General features: G+C 42.1%; 2 protein-coding genes across 3 annotated transcripts in view; one reads left to right on the top strand and one right to left on the bottom strand.

Moving 5' to 3' along the window:
• The first annotated feature begins 393 nt into the window (after window positions 1–393).
• Window positions 394–6,827, top strand: LOC136436212 (CMP-N-acetylneuraminate-poly-alpha-2,8-sialyltransferase-like). Of its 2 annotated transcripts, XM_066429995.1 has the most exons (5): window positions 394–514; window positions 2,376–2,484; window positions 3,761–4,024; window positions 4,751–5,281; window positions 5,909–6,827. In XM_066429995.1, the coding sequence occupies exons 3-5, from the start codon at window positions 3,774–3,776 to the stop codon at window positions 6,183–6,185; spliced, it is 1,059 nt and encodes a 352-aa protein (XP_066286092.1). In that variant the 5' UTR covers window positions 394–514; window positions 2,376–2,484; window positions 3,761–3,773; the 3' UTR covers window positions 6,186–6,827. The 2 variants fall into 2 exon arrangements, with proteins under 2 accessions (XP_066286092.1, XP_066286093.1); XM_066429996.1 differs by lacking the exon at window positions 394–514 and having other exon boundaries at window positions 2,262–2,484; window positions 4,751–5,278.
• A 409-nt stretch (window positions 6,828–7,236) lies between these two features.
• The window catches only part of LOC136437199 (bridge-like lipid transfer protein family member 1), a 90,505-nt gene continuing 78,343 nt past the window's right edge, over window positions 7,237–19,398 (bottom strand). The window contains 11 exon segments of the mRNA XM_066431680.1: window positions 7,237–9,181; window positions 9,962–10,118; window positions 10,495–10,623; window positions 11,179–11,364; window positions 11,903–12,103; window positions 12,668–12,922; window positions 13,248–13,474; window positions 14,044–14,248; window positions 16,048–16,205; window positions 16,668–16,851; window positions 18,784–19,053. Of these exon segments, the coding sequence (XP_066287777.1) occupies window positions 8,971–9,181; window positions 9,962–10,118; window positions 10,495–10,623; window positions 11,179–11,364; window positions 11,903–12,103; window positions 12,668–12,922; window positions 13,248–13,474; window positions 14,044–14,248; window positions 16,048–16,205; window positions 16,668–16,851; window positions 18,784–19,053 (2,183 nt within the window). The 3' untranslated portion in view covers window positions 7,237–8,970.

The raw sequence follows: 19,398 nt of genomic DNA, 5'->3' as shown, positions 1-19,398 counted from the left end.
AAGGCAGACAGATGGACAGACAACCAACGTTGACTACTTTTGATTTTCAAGTTCATTCAAATTTTTCTATCCATACCTCCCTCTGAGCCCCGTCCAACGATATCAGTAGTCTCTACTAGACTAACTACGCTGGCTATAGGGAGAATATTCGCCAGGGAAGCTTATTTGGTCACCAGAGGGTTTCATTTGCATCTACCTTACCGTGGACTGACTCTTCTGATCAATTATTCCCTTTTTTGCCGAATTCTACGATCCACACCCCCGTAGGAAGGCCTGGTGGAGGCTACGATATCAGTAGATGAACTTTGTCTAACATCATGACCCAAGTCAATGACCTTCTGTCAACGTAACGTCGTTGCGTAACGTCGTTGCGTAACGTTCTTCCTTTGTACTTGACAGCGGGTAAACATCGGTGCCGCGGGAACAATGGTAACGTTATACAACCCTCGAGTGGACTTCACCCTCTCGTAGCCGAGAGTTCCAGTTCAAAGTATTGTATAACCCAAGTAACCTAGTACGTACTGTAAACCTAAGTTTTGGCTTTGAGTTGTCAACAATTTTACGTATTGTTTAGTCTCGTGCATTTTTACCATAGGCGCTTAGTCTTGTTTTTTTTTTCAAAGTTTGTTAACGTTACTTCTATGCTTTTAGCTTGGCGTTTTTATGTATCTGTTTGGCGTGCTTTGTGAACGTTTGTGATGAACTCTGTGAACGTTTGTAATGAATACTGTTCCCAGGGCTAACTCTTTGTAATAGCATTTGGCTAGTTGGGTAGCCCTGACTGTACTTTTTACAGTCGAATCAATCAAATCAAAATCAAAGTCACCAACATCCGTCATCCAGACCGAACGTGATCCAGGCCGTACCGCGGATGACTAAGAAATCTAACCATATTTTGGCTTAGCCTTTACTACCAGGCTCCGCGGATCGCTGGGAAAATAGTAGACATTGGCCACATGGAGTGAATAGTATGCCAAGGGTAGTCAGCTATACAGGGAAGGTCAATAGGGTTGGTCGGCTATTGACCTTCTCTGTATAGCTAACTACGCTTGGCATACTATTCACTCCATGTGGCCAATTTCTATTATTTTCCCAGCGATCCGCGGAGCCTGGTAAAGGCTAAGTTTGGCTTTCCTTCACGAAAAAGAGATGCATCAAGTAAAACAGTACTCAAGCTATCTACATACCAAAAATCATGACGATTCGCCGACACCTTCTAGAGTTATTCTCTTTCAAAGTTTGAAACAAAATCGGCTCCTGTAGTTTCTTGAAAGGCCGCTAGGGGTTCCAAACCTACACGACTTACTCTCCCTCGCAAGAGCTTTCTACCACTTAAAAATCATGACCATAGCATTCCAAAACACGAGATATCAAACCCGGAAGTTCCAATGCAGCACCATAGTAAGCCGCTAGGGGGCCCAAAATCTGAAATTCAGATTCAGTTTTTTTCCTCATGACTAAATCTAATCATTTCGAGGTCTAAAGAAGACCTACCCACATACCATGACAATCCATCCATGAGGCATTCTTGAGTTATCGTTAGACACACAGTCAGACATGCAATCAAACTCTGGCGAAAACATAACCTTACCGGCAAAGTAAAAAAATAAAGAGAGAAACCACTCAGAATGCGTCCCCTTCCTCCAGGCCCTCCGTATGAGGAGAGGAACGGTCATCAATTGCCGAGAGCTCGACGCCCCAAGGGCACCACTCCCGACCGCCGTCCCTTCTCCTCGCCTGGAGTCTAGCCTTCTTATAATAGCTTTAGTCCGCTACCCAAGCTCCGCTTCTCGCCAGGAGTCTAGCCCTCTTATAATAGCTTTAGTCCGCTACCCGTCTCCGCTCCTCGCCATGAGTCCAGCTCTCTTAGCTCTAGCCCGCTACCCAAGCCAGGAGTCCAAGCTCCGCTCCTCGCCACGGAGTCTAGCCTTCTTAGCTAAGTCCGCTACCCAAGCTCCGCTCCTCGCCAGGAGTCTAGCCTTCTTAGCTTTAGTCCGCTACCCAAGCTCCGCTCCTCGCCAGGAGTCTAGCCTTCTTAGCTTTAGTCCGCTACCCAAGCTCCGCTCCTCGCCAGGAGTCTAGCCTTCTTAGCTTTAGTCCGCTACCCAAGCTCCGCTCCAGCCTCCTGGCTCATGATTGTGAATTCATCGGTCTACATTTGTTTACCAGCGCCTCTAGCGGGGCTGACTCAAACTGCAGCACATATCCGACCGCATTGTCTTCCAAAGTAGAACGGGTTGTTCCAGTCCATCCGGCGTTTTAATAATTTAAACACTGAGCGGTGTTGCGTGGCAGCGTGCCCTTTCACCAGGCCGGTGTTGTCGTAATACGCTCTTATATCTTAACACTGACAAGAGATTTCTTCCTTTCTAAAGCTAAAGATGGCGGATCAGGACTACTTTCAGACTAATGCCGGAGCAGCAGTGGTCTAAGCTGTCCTCAGTTGACCCTGCGCCCACAGAGGGAAGGATTCGAACCAACCAGGTGAGTGCATAACATGTATACAAAGTATGCCCCTCCCCATTTACACACTATTTCAATAGCTATAGATCAAATTTCCATCCAAACCAGGCTCAGTCTCTGGTAAAAAAGAAACTGTAAGTAACGTTAGATATACAGGGTAAAGTCGTACGCCATGATGAAAGAAAAAGTTATAGTTTACTGTCTAATCCATGCCACCACGGATGTGGTCTAAACATCTTCTCATCTCTGATATCATTAATTATGTTTTCTTCCTATATCCACCTATGTGAAGCAATTTATCTATCATAATTCCGGCATCACACATGCAAAACCGAACCATCATCACGTAGCAAATGTGTAATACATGCATGTGTATCAACTGTGTATTTCTTATTTCACATGTTTGATTGTCTTGTTATGACTATTCTATTTTCCATGCTGTAACGTTACAAGTGACGGCGAGAATATAAGACCCCGTTCATAAATAAATGAATGAGTCCGCAGTCACTTTGTCTTGCTTCTTTTGTCATGATGTTTGCTGTTTTGTGAATAGATTTTAAAACATGTACATGTAATCAATTCGCACATTAGTGAATATAAAAGTCACTAGTATTTAGTTATCATTGTTATGTTAAAGCATATAGAATACTTATAGATCAATGTTCCAGACTCGCTCTTCAATAAAAGTTGTTGCCTTACAGTGTATTTGTCGAATAATAATAATGAGCGATGTGGGCGAGCATGCCTCTCCAGGATAGGACTGTTCAGCCATCAGAGGGCCTGCCCTTCCCACTAATCCTCGACGACGGGGAATGAGCCAGAGGAGATAAAAGTATTACGCTGAACCGATCGTCCTTCAGGATGAAAAGGAGAAGAAGAAGATAAAAGTAAATTGCACTTCATCGAATGGGAGCTTAACAATTCATTCTAATACCTGTGCAAATCTTTTGCAATATTGACAGGAACATGCTGTCAATAGCCACGGCGTGAAAAGTGTTCCAGTCAAAACGTAGAAATGCAAAATTTAAACATAAAAATGCAAGTATTTGACGGACATGCAGTCACTCTCTCATTGGTCGAACAGCTAGTTGTGATGGACAGTCAGGATCAGTCTATTAGGGCTTGGATTTTCTATCAGTTCTCACCACACAACGACATCGTATCTTTGCTCCTTTAATATCGATATGTAATGGTATAGTGTTATTGAAACTTACCATGTGTAGGAATGTCTAGAAATTTGAATTTTTCTAATTCAGGTTTTAAACCTCATAAAATGCTCTGGATGCCTTTGATACAGGTTTAAGGCAACGATGGTGGATTGGAAGGAGTTCACGGCGGTTGTGTTCTGCCTGATCCTGCTGACTTCTTACGTCGTGTGGGACAACAAAGGTGCATTTGAGTTCCCCGTCATGATCCCCCGTGTTCTGAACATGACGAGATTGACGTCATCAAACAATAGTACACAAAGTTCTGAAACGACGATGGAGGTTAGAAGTCCGGAGGACCGAGTCATGGATGACGTCATTGCGCATTTCAACATGACGTCAGTTCGGGAGCTACAGTAAGTTATACTTAGGTCACATTTCCAAAGCGGGGCCCGGTCGGGCAGCTTGCTGGAACGAAAAATATGATATAAAAGACAAGAAAAGACACAAAACATAAAGAATACTCCTAACCATATTTTTTGTGTATTTTCTTGATATGCATTTTTTTATGTTTCGTTTTTGCAAACAGCCCGGCCGGGCCCCGGGTTGGAAATGGGACCGAAGCATTACTCTGGACAGTTTATACAGCTGCTTTTGATATACAGCATGGAAAGTACAGACGTAAACAATCTATAGTTTATAATCTATCGAATTCTACAGACGATCTCTGAAAGGTTTTTGTCTAAGGATTTGTGAAAGTGGCAAAGAAGTTCTACCTTTGACGTAAGTTTTCTTTGCATGCGATTTGGCGTTATTGTAAAAATGCTGTCGTTTTCCTAATAGTATGGCATTTGGAAGATTAAATTTGACAAAATACGTTTTAACTCCTGAGCTGTTTCAATCATATCCATCTACACCAACATTCACGCTTTCATGACATTTTAGTAATCTCCAAGCAGATCTTTGGGTTGGCAGGACAGTACCCATTGGGCCACAGTATCCAGGGCCAATCCGGCTACTGTTTCGTCTTATGGATACTGTCTTGCCATCCTAAAAATCTACTTGGAGATTAACATTTTAGTAAAGATGGTTACTTGATGTTATCAAGACTCGTGTCATCTATTATGATATTTCCCATACAGGCAAATCACAAGGCAGTACTTTTCCCCGAGAAGACACATCATAGATTTCTCAGACCTGGACGTCTTCATGGAAAAATGCAACACAAAATCGTTCACACTTCTCAAGTCGAAAAAGCGTTGTGACGTCACGCACACCCCCATCAAACGTTACCGGACATGCGCGTTGATAGGAAACGGGGGGATACTGCTGGACAGCGGCTGCGGCGCGGAGATCGACGCGCACGAGTTCGTCATTCGGAACAATTTCCCGCCAACTGTTCCCTACGCGAAGGACGTGGGGAAGACCACCAACCTCACCACGATAAACCGCGCACGCCTGGGGCAAGTTGCAGGCGGTCTGAGACGTAAGAAGAGAAAAGCCACGTTGGCCCGTCTCGGAGAGTCTCCAGGGATGATATTTAGCTACTCGCTGTCCCTTCCAGGCTCTCCGTCCAAGAAGAAAATGCAGGCCATAGACAAGGCCATCAAGGAGAACAACATCGACGCTGTGACGGCGTTTTCGCACCAGTCTTACATGGGAAACAAAGGGTAGTAAGTACTTGCCTTGTAAAGTAGGAAAAGTGAAAAATGTTGATTTGATTATATGGTTGACGTCCGCGCGCGCATCAATTTTCGTCCATTCAAAAAAAAAAATGCTGTAAAACGTATAAAAGCAGCTGCAAAATGAGAAAAAAAAATGCTGTAAATTGCCAAAGAAATATTTCGGAAAACGGACACCAATGTTGTAGAATGCCAAAGTCAATTCCAAAGTCAAAGAAGAAGTTTGTTTCGAAAGAACAAAAAATGAAGAATCTATATTTCGATACACCATACTTTGTGTGCTTAGTTTTGTTCATCCTTCCTGACGACGTAGATTTAATAATGAAGGTAACTTCTTATTTTGCCAAACCTTCTTTTATTCGCACGCTTGCATCAGTTTTGGGGTCCCTAGAGGATGGCATCCATATAATCAAATCAACATGGCCTAAGCAAACTAAGGGAACATGTCTACGTAACGTAAAGTCGAACTGGCCATTTGTTATATTTCTGTGTCGCATATAGAAATAGCGACAAGCTATGATGATGATTGTGTCGCATTGCGTTAAGGTTAACTTGTCGCTTTTCGTGGCGTCGACGTCGTGTTGTCTTGTTACATTATCAAATATCTCCACCCCCCAGCATGTACAAGCAACTCTTCCACAAACGGTTTCGACTCCCGTCAACCGGCCTGAACACCTTCGCCCTGGCCTCGACGTTCTGCGACCGGATCTCCATGTACGGGTTCTACCCGCTGCCGACCTACAAGAACCGGAGCGTCCCGTACCATTACTATGACGGGAAAATGTTCAACAAAGCTCACAAGATGCCAGTGGAGTTTGAAACGTTTCAGGAACTCAACAATAGAGGGACAATAAGACTTGTTGTTGGAAAATGTACTTTTGGCAAAGAACTTTAAACTAAGGGCTTTCCGTTATCACGGTATTCTAGTATTATCGGGACCAAAAACTCTACACTCGCGATATGTTACGATCGTTTGATAAGTAGAGCTTTCTATGTTGCAGAAAAAAAAATTAGGTAAAAGGTTGTTACCGGATAAGGTCTCTACGCAGATGTTGGGGTGAAAGGTCGTAATATTTTATTGAGTGACGGCCTGAAAGTCCCTTACCCCGTATAAGCAGATGAAAAGTCGAGTAAAAGGTCAAAGCTGTGAAGTGAAAACGGATGATGTCCCTATATATCATTAACCTACTCATTTTGTACAAGATATGATATATATATATATATATATATATATATATATATATATATATATATGAATGGTACTGTGAAGTGAGGCTAAAAGTCCACTTCTGTGTGGTTGCCAGTCAGAGTACATAGAAAAGAGATTCGAAGCAATTTCAAAGCTGTCAACTTTTATTGCACTTGGTTAAATTTCTTATTCATTGAATTCAACAAATACACTTCAACTGTGACATGTACATCCACACAAAAACAATGCATAGTTGGAAAACAAATGAATATATCACACAATCCGAAGTGAGCCACACAGAATGATATGTAAAAGATTCAAACAAAATAATGTTTTGTCCGTACATTAGGCCACACCAATTTAATTTCTTGGTTAACGGAATTCTAAAAAAATGCTAGATTGGAAAATCAACATGAAAACCAAGGAGGTTATATAGACCTCCTTGATGAAAACAGAATCTCAGAGGAAAGTTTGTACTTTGGTGCACACAGTTTCAGGGAGTGAACAGGGTCAGGTGCAAGTTTTCACCCTAGCCTTCTGTTTTAATGATGTACTCGTGGTAAAATTTAAAAAAATCTGTTAACCAAGAAATTAAATTGGTGTGGCCTTAACGCATAGTGTTCTTGTGTAGATATAAAAGTTGGGGGCATGGCTTAAAGATATACATCAGGAACAGTATTGTTTGACTACTGTACAAGACACTGACAACTTCAACACATAGACATGTACCAAGAACAAGCTTTAGACATCAACACAGTTAACAATCTGAAATCCAGCGCATTTACTGTCAATAGGCAGATCAGCTGGGTTGCAGCTAAAGCCAATATGGCTGAATTACAGTATATACAATTAAAGAAACTAGCTATCATATTTGTAATAGTTTTCACATTGATATGCTAATAGTGGATTCCACATCAGATAGAGGCAGATTGTGGTCACATTTTGCTTTCATGATACAAAATACACAAGAAACATGATTGCACAGAAATGCTGGCTTGCCTTTGGCAACACAGCACAAGAGATCAAGGAAACAGCAGAACAAAAGAAAAACCTCACAAACAATCTTTAAATTAACCCTGGGAAGTCCACATCTTCAAGTCAGAGGTATATTACAGCAACCTATGCACAACTTAAGTCTACATGTACTCCTTTTACGTTTTCAGACTTTTGGTACTTCTTTAACTAACTATCAATTTAAGAACTTTCTTTGTATCTACCTAGTCACTTCAAAATGTACTGGTAAGCACATTTCCAAAACCTTTCCTGTCCTTAGCCTTGTCCTATATCTGTATGTACAACCTCAAGCATCCACATTTTCAAATCATTCTCATTAGGTACATGTACTAGTATCATAACATCTTAATTTATACATTATTACAATTCCAGTCCCTTCTGTACATACTTTTGCACTTAGACAATCATTGTCACTTTTTACAATTTGTTTAACTCTTAATATGTTGCTTAAGGGTACAGGTTTATAATCATACAACTTACAAGTAATGAATCTGCTAAAATTAACATTCATGTATGATTAAATTTCCAACTTCTGTGTAACACAAATACTGAAGACAATGCATCATAAATGTACACATGTATACACACAGCAATGCTCCGCCCAAACACTTGTCAGATATGGTTTCAATTCATATTGATATTGGCACTGACTGAGTTGTTGTATTGCTGATGTTGTTCCTAATGATATTGGTGCATATTCCATGTAGCAAATAGAGAAATTACAACTTTTACTCATCAAAAAACAATGTTTTTAACTTCAAGTCGTTGAAGTAGCAAGAATGCACCATATTCAATGCTGGAATGAATGCAGCTTACTGGCTTCCTGTCACATGAACTGACATGAAAGTTGAGTATTCTACTTAGGAAACTGACATTGTTGAAAGGTCGCAAGACTCTTTCTCCATTCTTGGAAATTAAAAAAACCATTTGAAGCAGACAGGAGTGGCAAAACTTGCATGTTTGGCAAAAGCACAAGAAGACAAAAGTCCAAAGGGCTAACCAAGATTTTGGTTGACTCTAATTTTAGGAAGAAAATAACAACTCAATTTTGGCTGACTCTTATTTCACAATTGAAACTAAATAAGTTATTTACATGGGTGAGATGATAAACATCTTTTGGTAAGTTTTGCAGGACCCAAGTTCAACAGGATATCAGCTTAGCTACATACATGTATAAGAGGTTCAGCTACTATCTTCTTCCACATCAAGCATCAGGATGATGATGCATAGGACATGGTCCATGCCTTCTTTGATGCCAATCCTTGATGAAGAAGATGAAGGTGATATCAATGATAGCATGGCACTTCTTTAGGTACTGACTTGGACCTCCTCCAGACCTCCTTACTGTGCAGAATCTGTAGACGTCTCCTGCTCCTCCCGCGTTGAGAGGACATGGTCCATGACTTATTGTTGAAGAAGATAAAGGAAGATCAATGATAGCACTTCTTAAGGTACTGACTTGGACCTCCTCCAGACCTTACTGTGCAGCATCTGCAGACGTCTCCTGCTCCTCCCGCAGGGCGTTGACCATCTTGTTGAGGAAGATGGAGAGGATCTTGTCGATGGGGTCCATGGCCCCCCGCTGGATCCACTTGGGGATGGTGACCCGGGCATGTTTGAAGCCCAGCTTCTGGAGAATGTAGTCCACTCCCACCGGGTCGATCCTCTTCCCAGCCCAGGACAGGAGTCTGAGCAGGAGGGAGTCACAGAGTTTAGCACTGTTTAACTGTGTCAATCACAACCAATCTATGTTATAAGTGGTTTGTCATCAACATGTATCATAATGTGCATATTCAATAACAATCAGGTAAAGAAAATTCAAAGTTGTTGAAGTAATCATTTGCAAGACACCTCACATTTGAAGTGACACCTCATAGTTACGACATATGTACAATTTGTATTTATCTATTGGTTCAGCATGCACACATGAATTAGATGCATATTCTGTTCATGTATATACACGAACAGCCAGGGTTGCCCAATGTACAGGTATCTACAGAATATGCATTTAATTCATGTCTTCTTGTCATCATCATCATCTTCATCAGTAGCTGGCAGTATGTTTCTCCAAACAAGTTAAACTGTGTGGCTGATACAGAAAAAAATCTCACAGGCTTGCACAATCATTCATAACTAATCTATGTCATAAGTAGTTTGTCATCAATAAACATCATGATGTGCATATTTAATGATAAGACCTAGGAAAAAAATGTTGGGTTTCTAGTTACTCGACTGACCCTAGCAAAAAACTGCTGACTTTTAGCTTTTTTGGGGGGTCAACTGTCAGCAAAGGACATAAAATTTTTGATCTGACATCTGGTTGATGTTGTACAATCGTTAATTTCATACTAAAAGTTATGCATCTAATTTATCTCTTCCCAACTGAGGATCTATGTGTGTTTGAATAAGAGGCAGCCAATGCACAAAGGTCTGCATGTTAACCTACACACGTTGTGTAATCAATCTACCTGACAGTAGGTTCCAGCTGCCATACTCGACACTGAAACTCTCGCCAGTCCTTGGCCTTGGACATCTCAGCGGTTGGGTCGCTCCCTTCCTTCCCTCTGGAGTCCTGCCGGGATCTGCGGTTCATGGCTGTGGAGTTGCGGAAACCCGAGGGGAAAGCTGTAGAAGGAAAACACAATACAAAGACCTTTTCAAGCTAAGCAAACAGTCTGTGGTAAACGACAGAAGAGGCATGAAAGAATCATAGCTGTTACATCAATATGCCAATGGAATATTGTATTATACTTATCAAAAGTGTAATGGTTTAGGGGGTAGAGAGTTTTCCTTGCATTTGGAAGGTTCAAACCCTGGCCAGGTCATACCAAAGACTTGAAACAAACTGCTTTCTGTGCTCACCACTGCCAGTGGACAGGCCCCCTACAGTAGTGGACTGTGTGGCCTAAGGGCTATAGAAAAAGAGATGGGCACTGCCATTGTATATACTGTACACTAAAAGGTGTGGAAAGGATTTAAGCTATTACAAGGAATATGTCACCTCTCTCCTTCTCTTTGATGTAAGCTGCCACCAGGTCGTGCAGGAACAGGATGAGCTCAGCGTCCATGGCAACGCAGATGTGGTCAATAAACTCTGTCACAAAGCTGCACACAACCGTCGGCATCGGCTCTGATGGCAACAACATGGCATTTTTCAGTGTTTAGCATACATGTACACTAAGGCTTGTACATCACAGTAAAACTAAACCAGTGTGATTGACATCAATTTTGACAAACTTCATTCTCCTAGAAGTGATCTTTGATGTCATGGAAAATTGCAAACATAAATAATGAACCATATAAACTGTATAAACAATTGCATAATCATAGGAATAAAATTGTTTTCAAGGAATGCAAGATATTCTACAAAGCCTTTAACTTGCAAAACCGATACTTAACAATTTTGTGCTTGGTACAGCAGTAACTGTTGTGCATTCTAAAGTAGTAACAATAGTTATTGTAATTTTTTTTTAATTGTACTTTTTTATGAATTGATTAAGGCAACATAGCCAGAGTGTCATCCTAGTAAGTTCTTTGGCTCCCATACTCTCCCCCTGGTGAGGGTAGAGTATGGAAGTCCCATAACTAACTAGGCGGACACTCTGGCTAAAGGCAACAATGAAACCCTTCTAACCAAATGTGGAATGTCATAGCTACACAAACTCTAACAATGTAGCCCCGTTACCTGCGGCCTGTGGCTCCTTCTTCCCCTGCACATGTTCGGTCTTGAACTCCAGCTGCAGCTTGGGGAGGGCGAAGATGGTCTCGGTCTCGTGGCCGTAGTCCAGGCTCTTCCTGGAGGAGAAGAGGCGGCGCTCCACCGGGGGGCTGTTGCTCTGCAGGTCCTCTGGGCTCTTGAACACATCCAGCTCTGGAAGTACACAGTAGATATTTTACTGTACAACATTACCAACTTTAAGTGTGTAGGAAAGCAGTAGCCTGGGTACCATCCTCCATAGTTTACCACTGGCTCATTCTATTTGCTTGCTAACCATGGACAGCTGAAAGAATGAGCCAGCGGTAAACTACAGAGGGTGGGTTCCCAGGCTAGGAGAGCAGTAGGAGATGCACTGCTTCTATGTTCAGAAACACTAAAAATACACGTGACCAATTTAATATGGCAACAGTGGGACAGTGACCACAATGCACATCTGATATGAGAGACATATAAAGCAAACTGGCAACTATACTTGCACTGGAAAATACATTGTAGTTTATCAGAAAAAAATTCAGTTAATGGCAGCAAAATATTCTTACCTAGTCAGCATTTTCTTATATATTGAAAAGGGGTTCATTTAGTTAGATATTGAAAAGGTGTATCTATGATAACAATAATGTACAAATGCTGTCAAATGCCTAATTTGCTTGTTCATTTTGCCCTTCAATTCATACTCTACTGTTTTCCATACCTTCATTTCTGGTTGCGCTGACATAGTTAAACCACTCATGCACACTGGCCACTCCGGGCGGAGGGTTGTCATAGCGACCACACGTCAGTCTGCGGATGGTTGCCATGGGGATGGCCTGGTCCTTCTCGCTGGTGACCCAGACGTTGTGTCCGATGTGGAAGGACAGGTTCTGCACGATGTAGGTGTCAGATCTGCTGCCATCTGGGGTCAGGCAAAAATGGAACACAATCATGTATTGCAAGGAAAGCTGCTAAAAGGCCCAAAATTAATCTTGATCTTTGTCTCCCCATGCACTTAATATTAGCACCATCCATCCGTTGCTTAGATACACCTGAAACATTACCTAGCTAAAAAAAGCATTTCATGGAGCTAATAATGTAGAGCATGCTGCATAGCGTTGTGATGAATACCAAACGCATGGCGCATCTTCAATAAAGGTCTTTCATTCATTCTTAAATGATTCATCTACTTTTGTGTATGTAAGCAGATATATACATGTACTAGGAAGTACACATCAAATTCTCAACACAACAACTGTTTCTAGATACACCTGTCCAAGCAGCATTAAATCTACTGACAGCATCTTTGTTAGAAAATAAAAAAAATGTCTGTTTTGTTAAGAAGCTAAATGTACTTGACAAGTACAGACTAGTTTGTATACTAGTAATTATATTATGCACATTTAGCTTGGGTACGTCATGAACAAGTGAAAAGATGCAGCCAGCAGTAACAACTGAGGATTGTACCAAGGCTAATACAAATTACCTTCTTCCTGAATTTCTTGGACCTCGGTACAGAAGGAGATGTTGGGCTCGAGGACGTTAAACAGCGCCCAAGACTTGGCTCTGAAGTTGACCCCGTGGAAGCAGGCCAAGGTCAGGTCGTTGCCCCGGAGATTCATGGTCCCGCCCAGTACAAGGTCCTGCAGTGGGAGGGCGGCGGAGAACAGGCTCAGTCTGGACCCGCAGACTCGCGCCAGGACGGAGGGCCAGTGGCGGTGGTGGTGGGCGTCTGCTAGCTCTGACAGGATTAAACAAAACACACAGAAAAACACAGATGATACATTTATCATTTAATTTAACTGTATGAAAAATATACTGAGTGTATGAGTGAGTGTTAACATTTTAAAACCAATTTTCCCCTCATTTTTCATGACCTAAATGATTATGCCGTATCAATGTTGCAAACCCAACATTTTAATGCTAAAAATGGTAAGTTTACCGGCACAATCACGATTGAAAGAAAAGCCTGCAGGAACACCAAACAAAGTTTCCATGAATAGTTTCTGCATCATCAGGTTGCTAGTTTTGTTAACTTTGTTATCCCACAAACAGATACTCCGTACCGTTGGGTTTATCTGAAGGTTCAGGTGTAACAGGAGTAAGACTGGAGGGCTGGGGAAGGTACACCCCGTGCAGACCCCACTGTGACAACATTCTCCGGCTGCTGTTGAACTGCTGCGTGAAGAACTCCTCCAGGCGGTGGCACACCTTGATCAGGTCAGGGGTCGTAGAGCGGGAGATCATCAGGTGGAAACGGTCCCAGTCCAAGTCTCCATGGATGAAGATGGCACTGGAAAAAACGACAACTCAGACTTTATTTCCAAGGGATCAGCAATATTGTAAATCTTGAAACATCAGCGATGACTTTATTTTTGCCATTTTTGCCAAAAGATTATAACCACGAATAGGCGTTTCCGAGGTACATCAGCTCTACCTATTGTGAGCTCCTCACAATTCAGCCCCCCCTGGCTACACTGAGAAAAAGTTATCAGCCCATTCCTCCCAAAGATATGCAACTTTCTTAAACAGCAAGATGGTGACATTTCTTACCTTCTCAACATGGATGAAGATGGCGTAATTGGAAGAAAAATAACTTTGACTGTCTTCACTCTCAATGGCTCAGGTGTAGGGATTAAAATGCATTATCAAAGTAGGCTAGAAAACTGACCTACACAAGAGCCCTCTCTACAGACACCAGAGTTGACATAGAGGACCTGGGAGCAGCTACAATGTATGGCTGATCGACTGGTGTAAAGCTCAGAGCATGAACGTACCCCGTTCCCCCAGGTCGAAGGATGATGATGATGTGCACTTAGTGCAGGGGGGGGTAATTATTCAGGGTAATGTAAGATTTCTTACCTTTTCTCCCCCATCTCATCATATATGTGTGGAGCTTTCGGGGTGAGTGCCTCCACCTTCCACTCGTCCTTCAGGCTGACAGTGAGCTGGTGCAGACGCGCCATCAGGATGGCTGCCCCCATGTAGTCCAGCCGCGTGTCGGCAGACTTCACCTCAAAGTTACACCTGTGGGTGGGCTCGTCGCCCGGGTTCTCGTGCAGGTTCACTGGGAGGGATGGGTTAATAAAGATAGGTGTCAGCAGAGTTTGAGCCTATTGGGATCCACTTTTATTTTTTTAAATTTTTTTTTAACGATCTCGCTCAATGCAAGGCCGTAAGAGGCCACTTCTCGGCATTGAACTAATTGAACTAATGTGGCATAGGTGAGAGACAGCGGTGTGTGTTTGTTTTGAAGGTTTGTAGGTTGTATTCGGGGGAAAGCAGTGGGCTGGGAGGGAATTCCAGAGTTTTGCGGTTAGTTAGCATGTCATGACTACGAGAACACCAGTACACGTTCGGTGTAATATAACCAGCTGCTGCCGTGCCGCCTGCCTGCGAAGCTGGTGTGTTACGCCTAATGGCGGTTGTACCGGCTATATAGATACAGATACAGTACAAGAGCTGTCTGCCACCAAGTACGTACAGTAGGGGCACCCTCACTAGATTTAAGCAATGCATGCAGTTAGATATGACAGGTTACGCCAAAAATAATTACTCAAGCAACTGGATAAGATTTTGAAACAGTCAGACGTTATATAGACGTAGATACAGATATCCACTGTCTTTCGTCAGTGACTAACGATAGGACTGAGAACACCAGGTTTTATACCAAAACTCTGAATAGATATGTTGATGAGGTAAAGACAATTTAGGATGTCTTGAAGAAGTCTTTAAAAAGAAGATTAATTCAAGACAAAGTTTATGCCAATAGTTCAATTAGCTACTGTTGTTCTAGACAAGTTGTTCAGTGTAATTTGTGGGTGGGCTCGTCGTCCGGGTTCTTGTGGAGGTTCACTGGGAAGGGGGGCATAGTGGAGAGGGGTATCAGTTTTATGATGTATAATTTATGGCTAATAGTTCTCTAAGGCCACACCAATTTAATTTCTTGGTTAACAGATTTTTTTTTTGAAAATAAAAATCTGTTAACCAAGAAATTAAATTGGTGTGGCCTAGCAGGTGGCTATATTCCCATCATCTGATGTTTGTTTGTTTGTTTGTTTTATTGGGATCTCCATTAGTGTTCAATTATTACAATCTTACACTTTTCTTCCTGGAGTCCATTCACATTGATACATTAAAATCAAAATACAACAAGAAAACATATACAAATGATGGACAGTCATAACCAAGATCAAATTTGATACAAGACATCTTCGATTGACAGATTGATGTCAAATGCATGACTTTGGCATTTAGTAAAGGTTTAACAGACTTTGGGCATAGATACTACTAAATGTGGCCCAGAGCGATCTGCCACCAAGACAGTAAGGGGACCCTGACTGGATACATGTTGCTGTAAGCAATGCTTGCAGTTATGTGCAAAGGTTAGGCGTGACCTGTACAGATTGTTCTGTGTAATATAGCCAGCTTCTGCCATGCTGAGTGCCTGCAAAGCTGGTGTGTTATGCCTAAAGGTGGTTATACTGGCTACATAGATACAGATAATCAATCTACTTGATGTGCAAAAGTTTGGTGTGAGAGGGCTATACATGTAGGTGGTGTAACCAGCTGCTGCCAAGCTGCGTACCTGCAGAGTTAGTGATGTATTGTGCCGAAAGGCGGTTATACGGCCTATGCAGATACAGATCTAGTCTACTGTGAAAGTGGACACAATGACAGACTATGGTTGGGTTTGACTTCTTTTTTGAAGGCAGTGGAAAATGAAGTGACCCACGTTTTGTATTGTAAGTGGGTTGGTTGATTTTGGTAAGATGGATTTTTGTAAGTTATTCAAATGGCGAAAGCTAGGGGAATTAACGGAAGCTGCTTTTATATAATTCGTTTCTTTCGTGAGGGTGCTTGTACCTGATGTGTTGATCTTGGATATCTGGATGATCCCCCCTACCACCCCTCCGCGTGCGTCCAGCGTGGAGCTGTCCAGTCCCGCGGTGATGCTGACGTTCTTGTACCCGGTGCTGGCGATGCACAGGCGGCCCTGGCTGCACAGCTCCTGGGTCAGCCACCTGCCAACAGGTAAGGCTACAGTTAGCATTGAAACGCATGAGGCAAGTAGTACAGTCTCCTGGGAAACAAACCCGGGCCTATCATTATATCATGTATCAAATGTACCAAAATTGTATTTTTTCATGCAAATTGCCTATAGATCACTACAATATACATTTGTATAAGCCTTGTACAGTAATAAAGCTCCTCAGTCAGCTACCTCAGAAGCATTGCATTCATTATGCAGTTTGCTGAATGTATTGCAAACTATGTAAACAATCACTGCACTACAGTATACATGTACATGCATGATGATATAGCTTGAAGCGTACTAAACATCCACAACATTATATTAACATCATTATAAATTCAAGAAAGTTTATGTTAAAAAGACATTACTTGGCTTTCTTGGACTTTGGTTGCTAACAAGTCTACTGTTTATCAGAAAGCATTGTATGCCACAATACTTCTGATCGCCTTACACAGTGTTTCCCATGACATTGCTCATGTTCATGTTGACCTCCAGGCGGGAGAGTTTGACAGCGAACAGGACGACCGTCTCCCAGGCGGGGTAAGTCTTCCCCCCTGCAGGGGAGGACGTGTCGGGACTCTGGTCTGCCTTCAGGGCCTCCACTCGGCTGTGCTGTCTCTCAAGGGTCGGCGGAGCTACGGAAAACGGTTCAGAAGTAAGACATTACTTTGGAGAGCAAACGCACCGGAAGTTTGTTTTGTACTTACAGCCCCTTGGAATTAGATGGAGTGGATCTAGTCTGGATAACGCAAACTCCAGCTGTCCGGGGTTTTTATGTTCCCTCCCCTCTAGGGGCTGGCTGGCTACGGACTGCTGCTATATAAGCGCGATTAATCAGGCTAAAGTGGATCATCTTTGAGCAGTTTTTGATCATGGATTTACCAAAGTGCATAGTACATGCATTTGTTAGAAGAGGCAAAGCAAAGATTATAGGTGGGCGGAGCTGCGGAAAATGGTTCAGAAGTAAGACATTGCTTTGGAAAGGAAATGCTGTTCATTTTTTTATCATTTTTTTTTAGCATCTTGTAATTAGATGGAGTGGATCTAGTCTGTATAATGCAAACTCCAGCTGTCTGGGGGTTTTATGTCCCCTCCCCTCTTGGGGCTGGCTGCTATAAGCCTGATTAAATCAGGCTAGAGTGGATCATCTTTGAGCAGTTTTTGATCATGGATTTACCAATTGAAGTACATAGTACATGTATTTGTTAGAAGAGGCAAAGCAGAGATTATGGCCATTATGGTGTGCTGATATGACACACATATAATATAATATCATCATTTCTTTTAAGCTTTACATCGGCAATACAAACAGTTATAAATATTTTCCATTTGTTTTTCTTCAATTATGAACCTTGAGTGGTTTTTGTTCCTTGTTCTGTGGGGACTCTGTAGACTATACAGACTATAAAGTTAGCTTGATGGCAATCAGTTCCTTAGTCATGTATCCCCCAATTTGTTGTTGCTGGCAGTGACACAGTATACTTGTTATCATTTAAATGTACACATTTTGTAACTTCTGTTACCGCTTGAAGTAAGACGTTCCTGACATTAAGATTTGCCACATAAAAGATGCCAAACTGTCGTTTTTATGACGACTTAAATCTTTTCTGGCTTTCAAAAACGACAGTTTGGCACCTTGTATGTGGCATATCTTAATGTCAGAAACGTCTTACTTCAAACGGTAACGGAAGTTACAAAATGTGTACATTTAAATGAGGACGAGCGAGTAATGTTAGTACAACCACGATCATTGTACAATGTCATGCACATTGCACAATTTTGCTTTTGCTGTCCTCAGTGAAGAGTGGTCTAAAAAAAAACCTACATTGATATGAACTGCAATTCAAAGCACACATATCAATACTGCAAACATTAACCAGTGCTACAATGTATTAGTACTGCAGATGAAAGAAGCAGAGCCTATAACTATGCAATTTGCAAAAGAGACAACTACATTTGTACAAGCTTGGGGGTTATACATGTATGTTAATTACTGTAATAGAAACTGTTATCAAGCAGCAGCATTTATCAGACACAGCCTATATATGAAGAAGCTGATAACCTCAATTAACATTCATCAACCAGGTTACATATATCCATCTCTTTGAAAAGCAATGTGAGAGATCTGGAGTGCACCCCCAGGTATGCACAGTTTAGATATCCAGGAATGCATTGATACTCACAGGGGGACTTTATTATGTTTGATGGTTTCTGCTTAAAAAAAAGTTATATCATTGTGAATGCATTATCCATTCAGTTTGGGCTCCCTTGGAAATCAGTTATTCAGCTAACTGAAGGGACCACCCAAAAGATTAATTGATCAATTGAAGAACTCTTAGAATTTTTTCAGGGAGGTGGATATGCATGTAAATGTAAGTGACCTGGTGGAATTATGTTAGTAGACGTTAATATACAAGATGGAGGAAAAAAAGGGTTAATAAGCAAGGAATGCTGAACAAAATCCTGAAGCAGGTCTACCAAGAGCCAGCAAGTCTAGTATTAGGGATGGCCGAGCTTTCTACTAGTCTGAGATGCTGGGAAAACTGGTAGTTTGGAGCCGTGCTCACATGCAACAGAATGTCTCTTAGTTCTCCCCGTGTCTTCCACACCGTGAGGGGCGGTGAAGGCGGAGTGTCTGCGACTCGGCCCCGTGACAGGGCTCCTCACGGGTGCCGTCGGGCTCTGAGCGGAGGTCTTGATACTGAAAATGCTGGGGGACGGTGGGACGAAGGGGAAGATGCCGGATGACGGGGAGTCGGTGGTGGAGAAGGCTGGCTGAGACGTTACGTTTACGGTGGGCGAGGTGGAAAAGGTTTGGTTCGGAGTAGGGGCTTGACCTGAGAGGGGAAAATTACAGACATCAAGTTTAATATATAACAGTGGGGATTTTTAAGGCACACCATTCCACAATCTTTCTTGTTTGTTGTAATTGCTGGTCATATTCTGAGCAACAGCTCATGACTGTAAAACAGATCACAAAAATCACCTAGTGTACACACTACTAAACAGTGATCCATTCACACTGATATAGCTGTATGTAATTCTATAGAATATACCAAATGTATGGCTTGACTATACCTCTAATTTGGAGATCTAGGATACTGTAAATGCAGAAATGTTCTCGGGGATTCAATTTCGCATTAGGGTAAAAATGGAGTGTTCGCGGTGGTTTTGAGTTCACG

The sequence above is a fragment of the Branchiostoma lanceolatum genome, chromosome 6 (assembly GCF_035083965.1).
Source record: "Branchiostoma lanceolatum isolate klBraLanc5 chromosome 6, klBraLanc5.hap2, whole genome shotgun sequence".
In the NCBI taxonomy this organism is placed as follows: Eukaryota; Metazoa; Chordata; class Leptocardii; order Amphioxiformes; family Branchiostomatidae; genus Branchiostoma; species Branchiostoma lanceolatum.
Note: the sequence above shows the minus strand (reverse complement) of the source record. Positions and strands in the feature narration are given on the sequence as shown.

Coding starts and splice junctions, on each gene's coding strand:
- LOC136436212 (XM_066429995.1), top strand. CDS start 3,774: ATGGTGGATTGGAAGGAGTTCACGGCGGTTGTGTTCTGCCTGATCCTG. Junction 4,025..4,750: donor ACGTCAGTTCGGGAGCTACA/GTAAGTTATACT, acceptor TTTCCCATACAG/GCAAATCACAAGGCAGTACT. Junction 5,282..5,908: donor TACATGGGAAACAAAGGGTA/GTAAGTACTTGC, acceptor TCCACCCCCCAG/CATGTACAAGCAACTCTTCC.